Source organism: Vulpes lagopus, chromosome 19 (assembly GCF_018345385.1).
Source record: "Vulpes lagopus strain Blue_001 chromosome 19, ASM1834538v1, whole genome shotgun sequence".
Classification (NCBI taxonomy): Eukaryota; Metazoa; Chordata; class Mammalia; order Carnivora; family Canidae; genus Vulpes; species Vulpes lagopus.
Window position 1 is genome coordinate 23,990,699 of NC_054842.1, and position 24,960 is coordinate 24,015,658.

Below are 24,960 nucleotides of genomic sequence, written 5' to 3' on the forward strand. Positions count from 1 at the left end.
CCACTAAATTTAAAAAATTAATGATGATTTGTAAGGCATTGTTTTAATTCACATTTATTGGATTTGTGATGAGATTGAAGATTGTTCCATATGTTTGTTTCCATTGTTCTTATTCTTATATCTGTTCATCTTGGTCGACTCCTATTAGGTTTAATTGCTTATCATTATGTAAGTGAACTCAAGGGGTTTGCTGCTTGGGGTGCTTCATATTGAGCACAACCCAAGGAAATGTTGAAAGCAAAGAATTTTTAATTGTTACAAGACAAGGAAATATCTCTCAAGCATCATCTCCCTATTAGGTTAGTATAGGAAACTTTTATTCGGTGTATTGGGGGCAGGGGCAGGGAGCTTGCATATGCACTTTTGGTTTAATTGTACATGCCTAGTGTGTTTACATGTTAGTGCATACATTGTATGTTCAAAAAAATGACAGAAGACTCTGCTTATAGGAGGAGAACTTAGTATTATAATGAATCAAAAGTATCTACAGGACAATTCAGGGGGGGTTCTTTGCAGGTCCTCAGCTCCAATTCAACTCAAACTGACTCAAGTAAGGGGTTACCAGGCAAAACACACCTAGCAAGGTGCTATCAGGTGAAACACCTAGCTGGGCATCTCCTTGGCTGGAACTATTGGTTCTGCAAAACAAAACACATTTCTTCCCTCCTTTTGTCTCTTCCCCTTCTCCCTTCTGCTCATAGTTTCCAGGCCTCTTATTTGGGTAACTTTCCATTGTATCCTAGCTAACAATTATTTGTATTTTCTAGGTAGGCAACCATATTGATACTTTGTCTTTCCTTCTTCAGCTTATGTATCTCCTATCTCTATTTCCCATCTCATTACATTGCTTATGATCAATAATACAATGTTGAAAGTAAAGTCTCTTTTCAAATTTTAATGTGAATGATTCTTATGTTTCACTATCAAGTATTTTTGCCGGAGATTTCTGATATATCAAATTAAGGATGCCAGTCTTCATTCTCAGTTTGCTAAAAATGTTTAAAAATTAGGAATAGGGATGCCTGGGTGGCTCAGCAATTAAGCGTCTGTCTTCGGCTCAGGGCATGATCCTGAAGTCCCAGGATCGAGTACCACATGGGTCTCCCTGCATGGAGCCTGCTTCTCCCCTGCCTATGTCTCTGCCTCTGTGTGTGTGTATGTCTCTCATGAATAAATAAATAAAATCTTTAAAAAAAATTAGGAATAGAGTTTGAAACTTAAAAGGTTTTCCCTCACATTTGCTGAAATACATATTTTCCAAATTAGAATTGTTAATTTTCAAAAACCATATTTTTGAGCTAAGCCCTACATGGTTTTGATATACTATTATTATGACATATTCTGGAATTTGATTTGCTAGTATTTTACTAGCATTTTTGCATCTATGATCCCATGTAAGATTGAACAGTAGTTTTCCTTCTTGTGCCATATTTCTTTTGGTTTGGTATGAGAGTAATGCTGATATAAAAGGAATTGGAAAAAAAAAAAAAAGAAAAAAAATAAAAAAAAATAAAATAAAAATAAAAAAAAAATAAAAGGAATTGGGAAGCCTTCCCTATTTCCAATTGTCTTTATGCTTGTAACTGTTTTTCTGTTATGTATGTTACCTATTTCTTGGTAGGCTTGGTAGAATTCACACAGCTGAAAGGGGAAAGATGGGTGATCCCTTAACATCCTCACCAAGGGATGAGATGGTAATCTATTTGATGCTCCTGAGTCCATACAGTCTCAGAAAAGGAAGGAAGGGGAATTCCTGGGTGGCTCAGCAGTTTAGCGCCTGCCTTCAGCCAAGGGCGTGATCCTGGGGACCCAGGCTCAAGTCCCACGTCGGGCTCCCTGAGTGGAGCCTGCTTCTTCCTCTGCCTGTGTCTCTGCCTCTCTCTCTCTCTCTCTCTCTCTCTCTCTCTCTCTCTCCTCTGTGTCTTTCATGAATAAATAAAATCTTTAAAAAAAGAAAGAAAAGGAAGGAAGTGCATTTAGGGGAGTTCAAAACCCAGTTTCAAGCACATGACTATGAGGAGTGTTCAGTTGGAAATTCCTATTGTGAAGAGCCCGCTAAAATCAACCCTTGAAGACAATTGCATTGCATTATGGTGTAGTTAGGGAATTGGGGAGCTTATCTCAATCAGAGGCCTTTCTGGTGTTGAGGGAAGGAGAGCAGATATATCTCAATGTAAGAACACTTATCCTTTTGTTGCTTGAAGTTGCTGCCCAAAGTTGGTGTAGAGCTGTATGTGAGGGTCTGCTCTGATGGATTTATGAGACACCCTTAAGCCTTCTAGTCCTTCAAGTAAAACAGTTATTGATGTATAGCATAAGGACTTGTATTCAGGAAAAGTTTCCAAGAAATAGTGGCTGGCGAGAGATTTTTAGACTGTCTTTCAAGAATTACAAAGATTCTGGTAAAAAAGAGGTCCTCTCCGTGTAACCCACAAGAGGGTTTTGGCTCTTAAAACTCTGGTAGAGATCAAAATCTCCATAGTGGTTATTTCTCCAAGACATCCTGAGACTGTCCCTTAATCACCACTAGTACACCAACTATGGCAGAAACATTGAGTTCTTAGACAAGCCAACTAAATCTTACAAAGTGCATTAGTAAATAATATTGAGCCCTGAGGCACAAAGGGGAAGGAAGAAGAGGTTCAAATAAAGGTTAAAAAAATTATAGAGTCTACAATGACTAGATTGTATATTAGGCATCAGGCTACAAAATGCCTACTTTTAAAGAACTTAGAGTATATAGACCTGAGACCAATAGACAACTGTTTTTATAATACAATAAATGTCATGTAATGAGGGTGCCTTATTTTTTTCCCAATCACTAAGAGTACCTCATAGCTTTTTGGGGAAAAGATTCATTTTGTCAGAATTTGCAAAGAACCAATGTCTGCAGAATTCTGAGAAGTGGGTGATTTCATTTGCATATTGAGTTCAGGGCTTTCTGAGCAGAAAGAAATTGATGTTATCACTCCTAACTTTTTTCCAAGATGTCCAGAAATAAGGATATCTATGGGCAAAACAGGATGTTCTTGACCAAGGCCCAATGAGAGAGATGGGACCATTATGCTACCCCATACTGAGTTTGGAGAGAGGAAGGTGGTGTGATGATTATGGGTCAGTGGGTCTTTGGTAGTTAAAAGTGTCTTGTTACCAACCTTTCTGAGTTGACTTGAATCTTGAGAACCAATTACATGAGATGGTCACTGAAAGCTGTGATAGTGGGGACTGGCTGAGGAGGTGGCCAAATGGGGCCAGACTGATGTGATTAGAAGCTGAGAAAGGGAGTGGCTGAGTGAGGAGGTGGTCAGTGCTGTTGGGAATTTGGTTACATCCAGAGGGCTTGAGAAGGTAAGTGAATATATTGAGGACAATAGGAGCCAGGTTTCTCACTGATAGAGAAAAAAGTTACCAATATGAAAAAGAGAAGGAGAATGATAGAAGGAATCCTGTTGTACTGGATTGTAATTGGAGGTAATTGATGGAAACTCATGAGATACCATGTCCAAACCCATATCTACATATTTAATAAAATGGAATATTATAAAATTGATATAGACACTAGTATGTGGGGGGGTGTATACATACATACATTTCTAACCTGTATCCTCTAAGAGAACCTAGCAGCAATGTTTAGTAGCACTGAGCACACCAAAAACGAGATCTTGATTTTTGAGTATTAATCTGTATTAAAAGAAATCAGGATTCTGGAAGAATGGCTGACTCTAGGGTTGGTACACTATAATATGAACTTGGAATACCTTTAAGGGCCAAAAAGTAAGAAAATTCTCAAAGAATAATGCAGATATATTAAAGGGGCACAGAAATAAGCTTGACAAAACTCTTAGTGAACCAAACTGTTATATTTGGGACATTGAATAAAATTGCCATTGAGTAAAATAGACATCCATGAGCCCAGACTGATGTAAGTACATGAATGATTGAATAAATAGAAAGAAAGGAAAGCTTCCTTGTAGTCTATTGCCAATTAATAAATGTAGATGGAATGATGGAATTGGAAAGTCACCATTTGGCAGTCATCAGAGTAATGATGATTTAGGCATGAATCACCAATGGATATTAAACAGTAGGTGAAAGTTTGATGAGGAACTGGTTATTTACATAGAATAATTATTAATTACAAAGGAAAAATAACTTTACAGAAGAGAAACCTAGCAGATAACACCTTCATTTAATGACTAAATCTAACACTATCAGTAATAGGACAGATTAACAATATGTCCTCCCTGACAGAAGAACACAGCATTGTTTCTGTGATACCCCTAACAAAAATGTATGACTTTAATCACAAGAAAACAGTAATCAAACCTAAACTGAGGGACATTTTATAAAATAACTGGCATGTCCTCAGAAAATGTCAGGGTCATGAAAGACAAGGAAGTATCAGGAACTGTTCCTAACTGACAGGACCAAAGAAACAGAACAACTAAATGCTCTGCATGAGTGGTGGTTCTGGAGGTGCCTGGTTCATATGTCCCTTCAAGAGTACCTGCTGTGGGGAGCATAGCCAACTGACTGCCTCTTCCTGCTGCCCCCATGAAGCTGTTGCAGCATCCATGCTCCCAGTGATTGAACATGGCAGGGTTCCTAGGACTGGACTCTTTTTTTCCCAGTGGGATTTCTTTAATGGGAAACTAAGTCTCAGAGACCACTCATTTGCCTGGCCAAAATTTTCTCAGCCCTTTAAGTTAGTCTGAAACCTTTTTCTTTCTTTCTTTCTTTTCTTTTCTTTTCTTTTCTTTTCTTTTCTTTTCTTTTCTTTTCTTTTCTTTCTTCTTTCTTTCTTTCTTTCTTTCTTTCTTTCTTTCTTTCTTTCTTTCTTTCTTTCTTTCTTTCTTTCTTACTATTTTATTTATTTGAGAGAGAGAGAGTGCACGCATACAAGGGTGTGAGCTGGAGGAGTGGTAGAGGCAGAGAGAGAATTCCAAGCTGACTCTGCTGAGCCAGACCTGGGACTTAATCCTATGACCCAGAGACCATGACCTGAGCTAAAATCAAGAGTCCTTTGCTCAACCATCTGAGCCACCCACGCACCCTTCAAGCTCTTCCTTCTTAATATTTCCTTTTCTCTCTCTTTTGAGAAGTGTTACGGCTTTAAAGTTCTCCCTACTTACTATTCTCCATCTCACCCTCAGCTGTCCCACTCCCCCCACTTATCTTTCTCAGGTGTTTTCCCTAATAAATCTCTTATGTGTCTAAGCATGTTATCTGCTGTTCAGAGGGACCAATGACACTGTGATTTTGGGTTTGTTCCTTTTGTTATAAAGGACAATATTGCAGCAATTAGTGATATTTGAATTTTGTACTTAGATACTAATATCAAAGCTGAATTTCTGATTTTTGATGCCTATAAGTTTTTTTTTTTTTTTTTTTTTTTTATTTACGATAGTCACAGAGAGAGAGAGAGAGAGAGAGGCAGAGACACAGGCAGAGGGAGAAACAGGCTCCATGCACCGGGAGCCCGACGTGCGATTCGATCCCGGGTCTCCAGGATCGCGCCCTGGGCCAAAGGCAGGCGCCAAACCGCTGCGCCACCCAGGGATCCCTATAAGTTTTTTTTTAAGATAATAGACCATAAGGAAAAGTAAAATAGAGAAGAGAGAACAGTTAAGAAATTTCTTTCTTTCTTTTTTTTTTTTTTTTAAGAAATTTCAATAAACTTTAGAAAACAGGAAATGGAGATATAGCAACTGACTTTGCAACACAGGAGAAAAGGAAATTTGAGGGAAATCAGGTGGTTTTTTCTACCAGATATGATCTGGTTTTCCTGGAATAATCCCTGAAAAGCTCAACCCTTGGAAAAAAGGGTCGTAAAACTTGGATCTGAAAATCAAAAGATCAGTTGTAAGTTCATATTCAGCACAGTTGGATTCCAGTTCCACTTCTCTATCCTCTGCTACCCTGACTCCCTACCTCTCTGCACCAGCTCCTACTCCTTTTTTTTTTTTTTTAAATTTTATTTATTTATAATAGTCACACACAGAGAGAGAGGCAGAGACACAGGCAGAGGGAGAAGCAGGCTCCACGCACCGGGAGCCTGACGTGGGACTCGATCCCAGGTCTCCAGGATCGTGCCCCGGGCCAAAGGCAGGCGCCAAACCTCTGCGCCACCCAGGGATCCCCTCCTACTCCTTTCCACCAAATCTGTGGATTTATTTTTCCCAAAGCAGTTTTTATAGTCAATAAAAGGCCAACATAAGGCAGGGACCAGGGACGTAGGTCCATGCTGAAAACGAGACATACATAAGTAAAATGTACTTTCTGTAATGTAATTTGCCTAGTTTCCTCTCCCAATGGCCCTCTGAAGGGCCAGCAGTGAGGGTGAAAGCCAGCCCTCTCTCCTGTAGGCGGTGCATAGAGACGCAGTGGAGGATCATGAGTAAGAGCAGAGATTTGAAAAGCAGCCAGTTTCAGGTCTCTGCCAGTTTATTAAGCAGTGTAATTCTGCCACCTCTCTGCCTCATTTTGCTCATAATGGAGGTGGTATTAAAAGCACCTACTTTGTGGAAGTCTTTGAGTACTAAATAAATTAATACATATAAAACACTTAGAACAGTGTCCATCACATTGCTAAGTGCTTTATAATTGTCAACTCTTATTTCCATGATTACTATTCTCTGGAAATTCTGAATAGTCTAGAGTAAAGAAAATGATACTGGGGATCCCACCAAAATAAAAACTGCCTCATCATCTGATCACTTCATAGGAAAAAATAAAGGTTTCTTTTTGGAAAACCAAGTCAACGAGTCCTGCAAACACACAGAGCTACTAATCATCTTTTTAGTGCCTTTTTAACATAATGATCAGATTCCAGCTTGAAAGTGAAGGCCATGGGACACCTGGGTGGTCCAATGGTTGGGCGTCTGCCTTCTGCTCAGAGCCTGATCCTGGAGTTCCGGGATTGAGTTCCACACTGGGCTCCCTGCAGGGAACCTGCTTCTCCCTCTGCCTTTGTCTCTGCCTCTCTCTTTGTGTCTCTCATGAATAAATAAATAAAATCTTAAAAAAAAAAAAAGTGAGGGCCAAAACAAATTAAAAAGAAACATACAAACACAGAGGGAACAGGAAAATGTAAATAAAAAATGATTGCCTGAGAGATAAAAGATGTTTAATCCATAAAACAAGATTGCAACTTTTAAAAGAACAGAAAATAACTTCTGAGAATGAAATCAGTCTAAATGAAAATTCAATGAAATCAGGAAGTCTTCATCAAATAGATTTCCCAGACATTAAAACAAAGATTAAAATATTCAGGTTCACTTGACTAATGGTGCAGAAAGAGAGGATAAAGTGGAGAAAATTATCAAAGACATACAGCAAACCTTTGAATTTTGGGTACAAGTCAAGATTGCAAGGAGTTAATTCCAAATGAAGGAAAAAAGACCCATATCATGGATCATTGTTGCAAAATTTCTGAAAACTAAGGATATAGAGATGATTCTAAATACTTCCACAGGGGAAAAAAGTCACATACGATGGAACAAAAAACAGAGCTGCATTAGAATTCTAAACAGCAACACCACTTTTAAAGTAATCTCTTCACTCACCATGGGACTTGAACTCACAACCCCAAGACCATGAGTTACATACTCTACTAAACCAACAAGGTGCCCAAGACCACCTCTTAGATGTTGGCATAATGCCTTCAAAATTAAGAGAGAAAATTATTTGCTACCTTGTATTTTATACCTAGCCAGACTATTAACCAAAAAATGAATCTGTTAAAAAAAGAAAAAATCAACTGAGTAAACTTGAAGATCTAATGAGATTTGTTTTCAATAATCCATGAATCAGGCAGCATTCCCTTTAGTGCGTGGAAAAGAGCTTTGAGGAGCTGTACAAAATGGAAGGCTTTTATAAGCAGAAGGGGGTGGGGACAATGAAGTCATTATTAAAAAGAAAGGATTATTTCAGACAAGGTCACCTTTCTTTGGGAGAGGATGCAGTCTATTAAGCAGACGACCTCACTAGTGTTGATCAGGAAATTCCAGACTGATTGATTTAAAATTCCACTCCTGGGAAAGGGTGAGACTACAATTAGGTTATGGATCAAGTCTTAGTTCATTAACATGGGGCTTAGCACAAGTCGTTCCATTTTGAGCCTGTTTTTTGTTGTTGTTGTTTTTCAAGAGATGCAAGGTATCAAAAGTTGACTTTTTATGTCTTCTTTCTTAGGAAATGACTAAAGAATTTACTTGGTGAAATGGGAGTATAAATCCAAAAGGTGGCATAGATGGGATTTATGGAATGGGTAATCTAAGTCTGAAGAATGGCAAAGGAAAAATATCCAGGACAAGAGCTCTGCACCAGACCTAAGGGCAACCAGATGAGATATGTCTTCTTTCTTAGGAAATGACTAAAGAATTTACTTGGTGAAATGGGAGTATAAATCCAAACGGTGGCATAGATGGGATTTATGGAATGGGTAATCTAACTCTGAAGAATGGCAAAGGAAAAATATCCAGGACAAGAGCTCTGCACCAGACCTAAGAGCAACCAGATGAGATTAAAGCAGGAGGAAGAAGAGTTATAGGAGAGAGTTTATTAAAAAAACAAACAAACAAAAAAAGGACAAAACAACAACAAAGAAACAAAGCAAAAACATCCTAGAAATTTGACAGATCAGTTGGAGCACTTGGAAGGATTTAGAAATAGGCACATTAAAAAACAAAAACAAAAAATCATTGCAATGGCAATGATTAGGAAAAAATAACATGATAAATATAATATACCTACTTGGTTCAACAGTGAACAATTATGATAATATACACACCATTGGCTTTTTAAAAAGTATGATGTAACCATATTGAGAGGATGAGAGAGGGGAAGTCATGATGGTGTAAGAAAGCTACAACCTTCTCTACCATGAAAGGGTACCAGTATTGTCTAAAACTAATCAATATATAACAGTATAAGGGTTAGGAATGTGAAGATAAATATCAGAAGAAATGACTTAAACTTTAGAAGACAGGTGGCTCCAGAAAATAGGACTGGGTACAAATGGGGCAGAGAAATGCTGTTTTTTATTACGACAATTTGGTTTTTGAACAAAGAACATGTATAACTTAAACAAAAGTTAATTTTGTAAAAAAAAAAAAAAAGAAAATAACAGGTGTTCATTCTTCTAACACTTTTGAACCAGATAAAATGGCGTCCTTGCTGCATCTGTATCATGTATAAATGTTGACTTGAACTTAGGGGGGTACATGGCTTCTTGTTCTGGGTGATAGGTGCTAAAATAATACTATGTGAAAGTGAGTGGTAAATAAGGTAGGGGGAGTCTTTGCTGCAGAAACCACAAAGATGTAGATAAATATATCTTGCAAAATAGATTATTTTCATTTTTCTTTCCAGGTTTGAGACTTTGTCTTCTTTTCCTCTTTCCTCAGAAAAATCTACTAGGAATTCTTAAAGTGTTTATTCCAGGCTGGCCTTAGTCATGTTGTGGGGAACTAATGTAAGTTTGAACCCAAGAATTAAGAGGGCAGCACCTGTTTTAAAACCAATCTGTGGTTGAGAGATAATTGCAAAGAAATCTTTAAGAGAAAGAGGACAAGATATATGTTATAAAAGATAACCCATTGTCTTACCTATATGGAGACTTTTCTTTGATTGCCAACCTTGGAAAACATGACTTTTTTTTTTTTTTTTTTACTTTTATTTTGATAAATGAGGTTAGTAGTAGGAACACAGAGAGAAATGAAACTCGAGCTGGTTTCCTATATGGGTTTTCATGCAAGATTAGTTCAGTGTCAAAAATAAATAAAACCTCCAAGATCAGATTAATGGGAAATCACTATATGGTCCTTCCCTTTGAGATTTAAAATGTACATTAGTATATTCAAGATCTATCTACATTTACCAAGTTTTTGTCAGCAGAATTTATTTTATTATTATTACTTTTAAAGGTTTTATTCTTTATTTGAGAGACAGGAAGAGAGACTTAAAGAGAGCACGGGTTGGGGGAGAGACAGAGGGAATGACAGACTCCCTGCTCAGCAGGGAGCCTAATGTGAGGCTCAGTCCCAGAACCCGGGATCATGACCCAAGTCAAAAGCAGTTGCTTAACCAACTGAGCCACCCAGGTGCCCCACCAGCAGAATTAAAAAAAAAAAAATCCATTAACTATAAGTGTTCATGGGACTAAAGTTTGGGATATACTGCTAAGTTCTACCCATCCCTGGTGGTGCAAGATGGCGTCCCTGCTAGGAGTTTATAGTACTAGAGAGTGTGTTTTATGGCTTGTTGAGGGCTACGGTTACATTTAATGTTTGTTTACATTTCTTGGGGTAGATCATCATACTCCGCTGAGGCAACAGAAAGTCTTCAGGAAGATCATTGTTTTCCTTTTCAGGTTAGGGAGGTCATTAGGATCACCCTAGGCTACCTTTAAGAGTTCAGGAAGTAGAACTCAAAGTGGCCATTAAAGCTGCTCCTCAATTCTGTCTTGGGTCTGGATAGACTTGATTATCATTCTTAGTTTCTAGTGCTCTTGCTGATGTTTTTATTCTAGTTGATGTTGTTTATAGACTTTTTGGTAACCTTTTATTGCTTTCTTTTGCTTTACAAAGCAAGACTTAGTTATAAAATATTGAGAATAGTACAAAGAAGAAAATAAGTCACTTGTAATCTCATTTCTCAAATAGAATCACAACTGGCAACTTTTTGTCTATATGTTTGTATAGAGATAGGATTCTGTGTATTTGTATGATGCAAATTTACATCTTTATTATAATTCACATTATGTCATAAACATTTTTATATTATTCAAAATTATTTATATATCATTTTATTTTTAAAAAGATTTTATTTATTTATTCATGAGAGACAAAGAGAGAGAGGCAGAGACACAGGCAGAGGGAGAAGCAGGCTCCCTCTGGGGAGCCTGATGCTGGACTTGATCCCAGAACCCCAGAATCACGCCCTAGGCCAAACAAAGGCAGGTGCCAAACAGCTGAGCCACCCAGGGATCCCCTGAACCACCCAGGGATCCCCAATTTTTAATTTTTTTATTTAGCTGTCTCTCAGAGATTTTAAAAATTTCTTTAAAAAAAAAAGATTTTATTTATTTGGCAGAGAGAGCGAAAGAACACAAGGAGTGGCAAGGCAGATGGCGAGAGACAAGCAGATTCCCTGCTGAACAATGAGCCCAATGCAGGGCTTGATCCCACGATCCTGGGATCATGACCTGAGCTGAAGGCAGACACTTAACCACCTGAAGCACCCAGGTGCCCCTTTAATTCTTTATTTAAAATCAATTTCATTAACATATACTGTATTATTGGTTTCAAGGGTAGAATTTAATGATTCATCAATTGCATATAACACTTAGTGCTCATTGTATCAAATGCCTTCCTTGATGCCCCTCACCCAATTATCCCTTCCCCCCTACTAACTTCCCCTTCAGCAACCCTCAGTTTGTTTCCTAGGGTTCAGTGTCACTTATGGTTTGCCTCTCTCTCAAAGTTTCATCTTATTTTTCCTTCCCTTCCCCTATGTTCATTTGTTTCTTAAATTTCACATGAGTGGAATCATACTGTATTTGTCCTTCTCTGTCTCATATCACTTAGTGTAATACCCTCTAGTTCCATCCAAGTCATTGCAAATGGCAAGATTTCATTCCTTTTGATGGCTGAGTAATATTCCATTGTGTTCGTGTGTTTATATCTTCTTTATCCATTCATCTGTCACTGGACAGACATCAGGGCTCTTTCCATAGTTTGGCTATTGTGGACATTGCTGCTATAAATATTGGGGTGCAGGTGCCCTTTTTAATCAGTATGTTTTGTTCATATCCTTTGGATAATTACCTAGTAGTGCAACTGCTGATATTGAAGGATTTTCTTCTTCAGTGCCTGAGGTTCTTGGTTACTCTGCTTCAAAGAATGATGAGGCAGACCAGAGAAAGAGTGGTGGGCAGCAAAGCAAAGTTTATTGAGTGGTAGGACAAAGTTCCCAAAAAGGGAGAGGACCTGAGAGGGTTGCACTGGAGTTTGTAAGTCTAGGGGTTTTTATGGGGTGTTGGTGGGCTGTTTTAATCTGATTAATCCTCCATGAGGCTGTCATCCAATCAGTTTTTTGTCTTCTGTTTATCACACAGGAAAGGGCGAGGGCTCCTTGTAAATTCCTTTTAAAGGGAAGTTTTCTCTTAGGGTGAGGTCCCCTTGTCCTTGCCTACCTTTTTTCCAATTATCTCTCATCACTGGGTTATAATGTAGTCCTATTTTTAACTCACTGAAGAACCTCCATACTGTTTTCTACAGTGGCTGTACCAGTTTGCATTCTTACCAAGTGTAAGATTTTTTTTTTTTAAGGAAACTTATGCTTTGCAGAAATAGTTATCAGTTGCCTTGAAATGACAAAGGAGGAAGAATAGATAAAAAGTGTATTGCTGGGAATAATTGTAATCTTTGCCTTGGGCAAGGGAAGGACAGATAAGACCCAAGTTAGAATTAAGTGAAAGAAGGCAAGTGCATTGGGACCATTCACTGAAGGAGTGACAGATTTGCATATGTGAAAAGTTAGGGCATTGGTGAAAATACACGCATTTGCAAACATACCACACACACACACACACACACACACACACACACACACACACTCAGAAGTACTTAACACTTTCTCTTTAGCTTGAATGCAGCCATACTTCCATCGTTACTGATGATGTAGTACAACTGATAATTAAACATTATTTCTGAAAGTTGACTCCCTCGGCATGTCACAGAGATAGCATAACTGGATACAATTACTGATAATGCTAGCACTGTGAAAAAGGTATACTTACATATATTTAGCATTTAATGTTTGTATTATAAATCAGGATTACTTTAGGTTTGCTGTATTTCTTATTTTTCTAATTGTATTAAATAGTTGAAAGTAACTATTAGAAGCATACATCAACTTTGAAATAAATGCCAGTCTTCAAAATGCTCCACCTCTATCCTGACAATGACCAAGTATTTGTTGTTTTTTTCCCCCTTTAGGCAGGGAAAGTTATTCCTATTGGATACAGAGTTGCAACCTGTTTGACTGAAAAACTTCCCAGGGTGAGCATTTTCAATATGCATTTTTGTGAACATAAGATAGACAACTCTTGACATTTCTTAAGAAAGTTGTATAAATTTATTGTGGTAAATTTTGATTCTTTACTGTATTTTGAGGCCTTCTATTGATTTTGTCCAAGGAAGTGAATACTCCAAGCTTACAATTTCTAGCTCTACAAAAACTATTGGAGATACCATTTATTTCTATAGAAAATAGGCTTTTATGGTAAGCTTTTTAACTTGGGTACTTCCAGGTTGTTTTCTAAATATAACTTAAAATATGACATTTATTTCTATAAAACACATTTTAGGGAGTTTCATTAGTTGGGTCTGTAGTTCCCCATGTACTTACTGCATTCATGTAATGGTGCTCACCGATTGGTGTAGATTAATCCTGCTAATATTTTTAAAACTGTACTTAATAATTCTATTTTCTTGTCTCACTGTAGCTAATTACTCCACCTGAGGCAAAAAAATTTTTCAACTATAGATACCCACCAGCTGGAGCCGAAAGAGTATTTTATGGCAGAGCAAATGATCCTCAGATTGCTCCTTATTTGACACATGGAATAAGATCTAGAATTTCAATACCGGTAACAACTCTTCCTTTTGCCCCTGTACATTGTTAACTTACTAAGGTGAAAATGCACAAATGAGGTATTAATGAAATCGTCAGTTCCAATTTCCTTCCCACTTTTATTCTTGAGTAGTGAAAAAAAATCCAAGCAGCAACAGCCAAGAAGCAGTAGAGAAATTAGTGGTCTGAGCCACAAACTACTTAGTCTCACCTCAGATAATAAAAGCCAACTTCCATTCCATTTTCTCAGAATAAAGAGAAATGCTGTCAGGCTTTGTTAGAGAACAGAAAGGATGAAGGCTGGGTGGTATCACCGGGAGGCAGGGCAGAGTGCTTGCATAGATTCTGAGGGAGCAGGCTTAAGGTTACCTGTGTTGATTGGGCAGTCTAGATTCCAAAAACCTGATCTGTACATCTGGAGAGAGCTTGTAGCAATTGCGGGGTTCTTGTACTTGTCATTCCCACTTTTCTAGAATCTGTGTCAAGTAACTATGGAGCTCTTCTTATAAACCTTAGAGCCTTCATGAAGGTTCTGGTGTAGGCATGTTTCAACTTCATAGCTCCAGTGCTGACAGTTCATTTGAAGATGAGCAAAGGCAAGGATAATGAAATGTTTTTTCCACAATCATATTCTCTTCTCTCCAGCTATTGATCAGTTTCAGTTTTCAGATTTTTATTTTTTTGTCATTTCATCTGTGCTTTATATGATTTCTTTAGGCAAAGGTATTGATAAACCCACAGCCTATAACGACATTTCAACAGAAAATTAAAGATAAAAAGGAATCAGTATATTTTAGTAATCAACGAGCACCACTAGGGAAATCTCATGATCAAACGCCAGGATTACCTAAAGGTCTGGATGTCCTCAATACGACATTTGGGACAGCAGTCATCAGAGGTAGTAAGCAAAATGATGGGGAGTTGGGTGGTGAAATGTCTTCTAAAAAGAAAAAGAAATGTGTTCTTAGAAAATGGGATTAAATATCTTGTTGACATGGCATTTGGTGGTGGTGTAAATGATGATTCAGAATGAAAGATGGGATCATAGCAAGAAAATGACTCTCAGACCCAGAATCCTTAGAGTTTGTGTACCAAGACAGTAAAAATTCAAGTTTTGGAGGCAGATTCAGTGAGTATAGTAGAGATGTTATAAAGACAGGAGAGAGAGAGAGTCAAAGTTGAATTGAAAGCCTTCAATCCCTTCTCCGTGGACATGCATTTGTGTGTGTTATTACCACCAATGCTTCTGATGTGTTCATAACTCTTAACTCTTTATGAAACAGACCACAGAACAAATAAGTCTGGCAAATGCTACGTATTGCACTCCATCTGTGCAGACCCACAATATCTACCTGCATATTACCAAATGCAGACAGTGTGTAGATCAGAACTTCACTCACATTTTGATAGGGAGTGGAGTGCATCTTTCAACAAACAGCAACTTATAATGGAATTGGCCACAAGCCATTGCTTCTTCTGAAGCCCCAGTCTCCTGCCTTGCTGCTGGGCACTTTTCCTTACACCTGTTCACATTTATCTCCTCTTCATTTTTTCATGTCTCTTACCCTGTCTTTACTGGGGTCTTACCACAGGAGACCTCAAATTCCATTTTTCTTTATCTTGCAAAGAAATTTGGCTCTCTTTCTTTTTCTGCACCCATTAAAACTCTACATCAGGAAACATTTTTTTTTTTTTTCACCAAAAAGGCCATTAGATTATTTTCCTTAATGTAGTAATACCCACTCTGGAGATAAGTTATGGCTCTCTCTTGGGATGCAAAATCTGCAAAGTCTACAACTTGGTCATATCAGATCTAAAGTTATAATTAGTTATGTGAAACTTGAAAAATATATTTTATTTATTTTTAAAGATTCCATTTATTTATTCATGAGAGACACAGAGAGAGAGAGAGAGAGGCAGAGACATAGGCAGGGAGAGAAGCAGGCTTCATGCAAGGGAGCCCGATGTGGGACTCAATCCTGGGTCTCCAGGATCATGCCCTAGGCCAAAAGCAGGCACTCAACTGCTGAGCCACCCAGGTGTCTCGAAAAATGTATTTTAGAGCAGATTTAAATATATTTTTACTTTATAGGATTTTAAAATTATATTTATGTAGATATGGCATTATAGCAGTATAGTAATTATATCGTAACTGCTATCTAGGATTAGACTATTTCATATGAAAATAGTGTCAAAGTGTACTTCATTTAAATATAAAATAGAATGTTCCAAAACATGTATTTGTCTACTCATAGGCACAGTAGTTCATATATTAGAAAAAAACTACTACTTTAAGGATTACTTTGAGTTGACCCTATTTCTGGTATACTATTTGTTTACAGACCCCAATTCTTGGCAGAAGTTCAAAAGAAAGAAAATATTTGAATCTATGTCATCAGGTTGAAAGAGAAGAATGAAATTATTGAATAGCATTGTATTTAAAAAATCACAACATAAAACAATAAAAACAAAATAACTCACTGTATATAAAACTGGGCCCACCAGTCATAGGAAAGCAGCCATTAAACAAACATCTTATAGCTCTCGGTTTGGAATCAGTAGGAAGAATTTCTTCTAGATTGCAGTGATTTCCCTGGCACTTTTGGCTACTTTGAAGATAGATATTCATATCAAAACAGACTTAGGGTATATGCTTCAGTCTACAGCTGTCACCAAGTCTACCCTCACAGGGCATCAGGTTTTCTGAAATTAATTTGTGATTCAAATTTGCTTAGAACATCTTGGGAAGTCTGGAGCAAACTAAAATTAAAAATTGTCCTGAGCATCTCAGAATAAGAAATTTAACCAGGCTTGGAATACATCTTGGGACAATCTAAATAGTTAACCAATACAGAGCTCTGATATTCTTCAGAATTCTTGGGAGTGAGCCAGTTCAAGTGGGAGTCCCCAGGACAGTACCTCTTAGGTGGTGTCCTTTCTTGCTAAATCTTTATTTGTGTTCTCTCAGAGTGCTCATGTAGTTTATGTCATTGGCATACCTCATTTGTCATTTGTTCTAGTCAATTTAAATATGTTATAAAAGATGAAAATTATCTTAAAACTGATTTCATTAATTCTTCTTTTAGAATTATCTGCTAGAGATGTAGTGAATCCACCAAAACCTTATGAAGAAGTAGTTAAAGAAGGAAAAGAAGGACATGATCTGTATATTGTTTCTCACAATGATTATTATGCAGGTAAGTGTCTTCCTATGTAAAATAGGCCTGGGATATAAGACCCTCAGATTTATGAATAGGAATAAAGGAGATTATGTGCATTAAATGCTTGGCATATAATAAGTGATCATTAAATAGTAACTTATTATTCATAAGGTCATAAACCCTGATAGCTAGGAACACATATACTAAGGCCTTTTGTATGTAAAATGACAGATATATGTATTATTGAAAGGAAAAACATCTTAGAAAGGTTACATGTTAGTTTTAGGCTTAAAAAATGCTGTTATTCATGAAAGACTCCTAACTCTGGGAAACGAACTAGGGGTGGTGGAAGGGGAGGTGGGTGGGGGGTGGGGGTGACTGGGTGACCGGCACTGAGGTGGGCACCTGACGGGATGAGTACTGGGTGTTATTCTATATGTTGGCAAATTGAACACCAGTAAAAAATAAATTTATTAAAAAATGCTGTTATTTTTCAAATGTCAGGATTATTCTAAGTACTTAGATTGGGTAATGGTCAGTAAACAATTTTTCTGAATCAGATAGAATATGTTCAAATCCTTGCTTGTCCATTTACTGTCTTTAAACCTTGGATATTTCATTTATCTTACCATCATCTATTCTAATCTTTTATAGGGGATAATAATATTGTGAGGATTAGGTGAGTGCCTGTAAAATGCTCTCATAGTGCTTGGAACATGGAAGGGGCTCAATTACTATGATGATGATGATGATGATGATGATGATGACGATTATGATGATGATTATGTGATCTTGTCTAACGTAGCATATTACTAGAACTACTCTAGAGCACAGCTAAAAGGTTTTAGATGCTTACAGTGCTGTGAAATACAACTTAATTGTTGACATGTTGATGCTAAGTGGAATCTTGATGTAATAAAAGACTGGGAATTAGATTCTCATACATGTCCTGAGAAAGCTAATGAATTGTATATGATTGATTCAAGGAATCACTCCTCATTAGCTAGAGGCAAGACTTGCCCTTTACTGTGCAGCAGAAGGCCCTTCTCATCCTTGCTTTCTCTTATTTCTTTACTTTTTGTCTTCCCTCTCCATCCTCTCATACCATACTTCTTCTCTGTGCTCTTCCTCCTAATTCTGCTCATAGCTGGGCCTGTTTCCTATGTCATTGCTCCAGTGTCTGGAATCTGTCATTCTCTTCTTCCATGGCTGATCTCTTCTGTTCCCCTGCACTTGAACACATCCAGTCTTGAGATTCTCTCTGTCCTCCCATTCACACTGCCACTGCTTCCCCTTACTCCCTCACAGTACCCTGCCTACCTCTCTGGCTCTCTCCCTCCCTTTCTTCCTCTCCTCCCTCCAGTCCTTCCTTCCTTTATTCCTCCTTCCCTCTCTCCCTCTCTTGTGAAAATATTTTATTCATTTTTTGAAAAAGTTTAGCATGTACTGCACAGTAAAATCCAATGCCTTTTGTTTTCAAACATATATATAAATATATAGAGACAACCTATAATTAGATATCTTATTTGCATTTAGCAGTTGGAGGAAAATGAGTGTAGTTTTTTTTTTTTTTTTTTTTTTTAGAAGAGCTCTAATGGACTAAAAAATGACTGACATTACCTTCACTTGCTGATTTTTATGGAAGTCTCACTGGCCCCTTGAAAAGGCACTGAATCCAATCATCCAATCTTTTTAATATTGTCCTTATCTTTTTCATAATGAAAGTAGCTTTATTTTTTTAATAAAAATACGTAATAATTATAGATAATTTAAATATCTCAGTAAAATGAGGAGTGTCTGACTGGCTCAGTTGGTAGAGCATGCAACCCTTGATCTCAGGGATGTAAGTTTAAGTAATTTCTACACCCAATGTGGGTAAAAAAATTAAAATTTTTGGGGGTGCTTGGCTGGCTCAGTTGGAAGAGCATGTGACTCTTGACTTTGGAGTTGTAAGTTTGAGCCCTACATTGGGGGTAGAGGTTACTTAAATAAACAGTAAAACAAATATACACATACATACATATACATAAATATCTCAAAAAACTGAAGAGAAAGTAAATATAATGTTGAAATCCCATTAGCCAGAGGTAACTATAGTTGATATAGTGAACATCTTTCTAACCTGCATGAACTAAGTCATCTGTCTTTAGTTAAATGGAATAACATTCTCCATGCTTTAGGGGTACCTGCTATATACATTAAATGTTTTCTATTTAAAATGACATGTCAAAAAAAATAAAATAAAATGATATGTCAAGGGCACCATTCAGTAACAGTAAATATGTATCTATAACATCTTTTAAATACACTTAATTTTAGTCATTACTAAAGTAATACATATTTATTTTATAAAATATAAAGAAAATCTCCCATAATTCCCTGTCTTTCACAGACGATACTTTCATAGATGTTTTCCCTCTGTGTTTTCATATATGAGTATATACGTGTGTTTTGTTCCCCACTGTAAATGCTTTTTTCTATTTGATTTTTTCCCCACTAATGAAATAACTTTGTTGTCTTTTCATGTCAGTATCTAAATTGTATATTTCAATATTACAAAATATATTGCCTATATATCTTTGTGAATGTGATATATTTTTTAAGGATACATTCCTAGATTTATGAGCATTCAAATTATTTACTATTATTATTATTATTAATATTTTATTTATTTATTTATTCATGAGAGACACAGAAAGTGAGAGGCAGAGACACAGGCAGAAGGAGAAGCAGGTTCCATTTAGGGAACCCAATGTGGGACTCGAACCTGGGACTCCAGGATCACACCCTAAGCCAAAGGCAGACTCAATGGCTGAGCCACCCAGATGTCCCCAATATTTACGCTTAGAGCCAAAAATCATCCACCTGAATAGCTGCCCCAATTTGCCCTCACACCCACAGTATATTAGAATTTCAATTTCTCCATATTCTCCTTAATAGTGAGCTTTGCCAATCTTTATTTTTACTTAGAGACAAATTATGATTTCACAGTATTGTTTTTATTTACATTATTTGGGTTATTAGTAAGGCTGAATCTCATTTCTTAACCTTTTAGTTGATTTCTAGTTTTAGTCTTACTTTTCTTATCTAGAAATAGAAAACTAACACCACATCATAACTTGAAAAAAGTACAGTATTAGATCTTAAATATAAAGACCTCCCTTTGGGTTTTCAGGCTTCAGTTTCTAAGATGAGATAAATGATTATAATGAGATGGGAAGGTTGCAATGTTCTGATATCTCACCAAATCTCAGTGAGAGCAAGTACAAAATACCAGTCTCTCAAATCTTAGCACAGTGGGAAGGACAGCTGAGTTCCCAAAGCATTGCGGTATTTCCCCTAATCTTCCGGATTTCTGTAGCATTAATGGAGCCTGCATTTTTCATCATTTTATCTTTCTCCTACACCATTTCCCTACTTACTTACCAAATATTAATACAAGAACTCTTTTCCCACCAGTCTCCCAGCTCACATGGGAGAATGTCCTCTGTAGCTAAATCTGTGCAATTCTGGCACTGTTACAATTCCATTCAGTTCCACTCTCATTTTCATTGTCAATGAGAGCATAATGTGCTTCTGACAAGATAAGGTTATTTGTGTTGCTTCCTCTTTTTTTCACAGGAGAAGCAAAGAACCGAAAGTATAACCCATCAAGTTTCCATAGGTTTAACTTGTATGGGGTCCCAACACCACATTTTAATGATGGAAGAGCCATGGCAAAAACTTTATATTGGCTCCATGACCTACAAATGTAAGTTTAATTATATTGGGTCCTGAAACAGAAATTAGATATATGGCACATGGACTTAAAGAAGAGTGGTTGGTTTAATACATTTTTTGAAGAGGTGTAATACATTGATGTGGTTCAAATATAAAATTAATAGAAAAATACCCAAGCAGACTGCGCTGAGCACAGAACCCTACATGGGGCTCCACACAGGGCTTGATGTGGAGCTAGATTTCACAACTCCAAGATCACGACCCCGAGATCACCACCTGAGCTGAAACCAAAAGTCAGGGCATAACCCACCCAGTCCTATTCATGTTTCTGAAGCTATGGGCTTTCAGATATCTATAAGACAATCTTATCATGTATAACTGAACTGTGATTTATTATTCAGTTTTTTAAACAGTTATTTGGGCACCTGAGTATTTGGCTTAACTTTTGCAAACTGTGACCTTTTTATGCCTTAATTCTATATATGACTACTTGCCTAGAAATTAAAATAAATCTCCTTAATTTTTATTTTCTGTGTTATAGTTTATACATAAGCCAACACTTAAGCATTGGGAGATTAGCTAAAAATTCTTATTTCCTACTATGCTTAAAAAATCAGAAGATTGGAAATACTGATATAGTGGCTTGAATGGTGGCCCCTAAAAAGATATGTCCTTGTTGTAATTTCTAGAACCTATGAGTGTTAACTTATGTGAGGAAAGGTCTTTGTAAGTGTAATTAAGTTAATAATCTTAAGATGAAGATGTCATTTTAGATTATGTGCATGGGCCCTAAATCCAATGATATGTGTCATAAGGGAAAACAGAGGGAAATTTGAGACATAAGAGAAGACACATAGAGAGAAGTGATATGAACTCAGAGGAGATTGGGGTGATTTGGCCTCAAGCCAAGAAAGGCCAAAGAATGCCAATAGCCTCCAAATGTTGGAAGAGGCAATGAATAGATTTTCCCCTAGGGCCTTTGGAGAGAATACAGTCTTGCTGACACTTTGACTTCTGACATCAGGCCTCCAGAACTGTGGGAGAATGTTTTTGTTGTTTAAAGTCACAACACATCATTTGTTGCAGCAACCACAGGAACCTAATACATTGTGTCTGCACTTGTACACATCATTGCTAGGAGTAGATTTGTTTTGCAGAGGGCAAAGGGCCCTCTTTACAGGAGACACTGGCCATCTCAGTCTCCATGGGTGCACATAAAGTTTGCAATCCCACAGATACCCAACCTGCCTGGCTCATTCTCCTTTATGGTCCCTATGATAGAAGCTCCCTGTTACAGAGGCAAAGTGCTAAGTACTTTATATATTATTAAATTATTCCTACCAATAACTCCATGAGGTACGTGCATTATAATTTTTTTTTAAAGATTTTATTTATTCATGAGAAACACAGAGAGGAGAGAGAGAGAGGCAGAAACATAGGCAGAGGGAGAAGCAGGCTCCATGCAGGGAGCCCGACTTGGGACTCTATCTCAGGGCAGGATCACGTCCTGGGCTGAAGGCGGCGCTAAACCGCTGAGCCACCCGGGCTGCCCTATAATTTTTATCTTTTCCATTTTACAGATGAAGAAACAGGTACACAGAAGTTAAATCATTTACCCAATATTATGCAGTTAAGAAGTACTAGGGGTAGGAATAAAACCCAGGCACTGTGGCTTCAGAGGCTGCCCCTAACCACTATATCAGGTATACAGGCTGTGGATTCTATGATCACAGGTCTGAAATATTGATTTCCATTCCTCTTCTACTTTTTTATTATATGAGTTTCTGATACTTGAATTATTAAAAGACATAATGATAAAATACAAACACCAAATAAGTTTTTGTAATATTATACTAAACTCATATGAGATAGTTTCCTTTGGAGTACAGAAGAGTCCATATATCAATATTTGATAACTGATTAATATTAAAGCAATTAAACCACATATAAAGGAAAACATGAAGAAATGATTTAAATATATAAGGATTATAGATATATATAATTAAATATAATATAGAAGTTAATAAAGGGAGATAACAAAATATGGTTTATCCATTTTTGAAAGCTCAGAAATATGATACAATTTATGAAATATCTAAAATAAACACATTAACAACAATGTGTTCCTTAAGAACATCCTAAGAGGGGAAACTTTAGGTTGACAAAGACATATTTACCAATTATTTGGTGAGATGGTCATAGAAAAATGCACTGAGTAGACGAACACTAGCAAAATGTTATATGCCAATTATATCTCAATTAAAAAATATGCTGAATTTGTAAAAACAGGTAATATTCAGGGTTTGTTTTTGTCCAACTTGTTTCTACCCCCAAGGAAACATTGTTTATAGAACAATGCTTTATTTGATCATACTTCTTATATTTCAAAAATTATTGCTAAAGCAATGGAAAGATTCATTATTTTCGTTTGTTGGATTTTAAAAAGAACTCACTGGGCACCTTGGTGGTTCAATGAATTCAGTGTCCAACTCTTGGTTTTAGCTCAGGTCATAATCTCTGGGTTGTGGGATCAGCTCATGATCTCAGGGTCATGGGATCAAACCCTGAAATGGGTTTGAGTACCATGTTCAGTGTGAAGCCTGCTTGAGACTCTTTCTCTCCCTCTCCTTCTGCCCCCACACCCCGTCTCTCAAATAAATAAATAAATAAATAAATAAATAAATAAATAAATAAATAAATAAAATAAAAAAAAAAAGAGAGAGAACTCATTGTTTCATTCTTCAGTGTGATTTCTATGATAATTTTGGAGTTAGGCATGTTTATACTTAAGGTTATCTCAATTTTATATTTTAATGTGAACTTGGTTTATGTTCGACTTTTAAGGAAACTCTGTAAAGCTACCTCTATATTTTGTTTATGACCTTTTGTCTGAAGAATCAGTTAGAATCTTCATATAATAGGTGGGTGTGTGTGTCTGAATGAAAAAATTCACATGAAGGCCTTTATTTTGAGTTGTTTAGTAAATGCTGTGAGCCTGCAGTGATGTAGTTATGGATATTTCAACCTATATGACTGCTTATAGATACTTCCTAGTTCTCCCAGAAACATAATCCAGGCATTTTTAGGGTAAAAGGAGTAGGCTCTGTGATTCATAATCCTTACTGCCTTCATCCCGGACATGTTCCTAATTATGTTCTTTGGAACTATTTCTAGAATGTCAACTTTATTTGTTCAAATTATGGCCCTGATACTGCCATTGATTTATTCTGACTATACTTGTATTATTCTTTTCTCCCTTTTTGAACAAATATAAAGCAAATGAAGACAGAAGAGATGGATTACTTTATATTTCATCTTTTGTTTCTCCACAGAGTGTCACTCTTCTCCAGAAATTTATTCAGCTCGGTATTTCTATATCACAGGAAATAGATTTAAAAGCAAATGGAGTTTAAGAATTAAATGCTCATTGTTTTTAGTCCTAACAAAACAATAGTTTATTAATTTTAGTTATTAAATAGTAGTGTTGTAATTTTACAGTTCTCAAAAGAAATCTTGTTCATTTAATCACAGTGATAGAAGTAATGAAATTATGTTCCAGAAAATTGGCAAACTAAAATCCCCCATAATCCTGTCACCAAAATTCAACCATTATTATCTTTTTTAATGTATTTCTTTCTAGTGTAGATTTCTATGTAAATGTTTGCATAGTTTTAATCAGAGTGCAATCCTGTTTTATATCCTGCTTTTTCACTTAACATAAAATGATTTTATATTGCAGTGTATTCTTAACACTTAAAATACATGCAGAACGTATTCTTGTTAATGTGACATAATTTAATCACGCTCCATGATCAAACATTTATCTTCTTTTTTCCTTCTTTGTAGCCATCCTTTGTAGCCAGTGAGGCTACAAACATTTATATATATATATATAAAACATTTATATATATATACTAATTTAAAATGTAGGATAGTGTTTTATATATATATATAAATATATATATGGCGTTTAGAGACTATATATATATATATATAAAACCTACGTTTTAAATTATTGTGTCATTATCTTCTTAAGATTGGTTCCCAGACACAGATAAAAGGGAATGACCACTTTTATGCTTTTTGAATCATGTTACCAAATTATTTGCAAAAGGATTATAGCAATTTGCACTAGCAATCTACTAAGTGTTTTAATATACTTTGTGCCAATGTTAGGTATTCTCTCTTTCTGTCTCTATTTGCTTATGCACTATATTCCAAAAGCCACTTTGTTGTTGTTTATTATAAATTTATTACTGGAGAGTATCAGAATTTCTCCATATATTTGCTTACTAGATGTGAATTATTTGTTTATACCCTTTGGTTATTTATTTATTGGTGTGTAATTTTCTTTTAGAAATTGTAGGAGTCACATTTATGATAATGTTAACACCTTGATTTTGTTTACTGAAAAAGTTTTAAATCTTCTTTGTTTTATTCT

At 36.4% G+C, this 24,960-nt stretch overlaps 1 protein-coding gene across 1 annotated transcript in view; it reads left to right on the forward strand.

Annotated features, from left to right (window-relative positions):
* The window catches only part of EFHB (EF-hand domain family member B), a 54,451-nt gene that overhangs the window by 11,038 nt on the left and 18,453 nt on the right, over nt 1–24,960 (forward strand). The window contains exons 4-8 of the mRNA XM_041734261.1: nt 13,002–13,064; nt 13,511–13,654; nt 14,356–14,536; nt 16,725–16,835; nt 20,421–20,550. Of these exons, the coding sequence (XP_041590195.1) occupies nt 13,002–13,064; nt 13,511–13,654; nt 14,356–14,536; nt 16,725–16,835; nt 20,421–20,550 (629 nt within the window). The remainder of the gene's footprint in view (nt 1–13,001; nt 13,065–13,510; nt 13,655–14,355; nt 14,537–16,724; nt 16,836–20,420; nt 20,551–24,960) is intronic.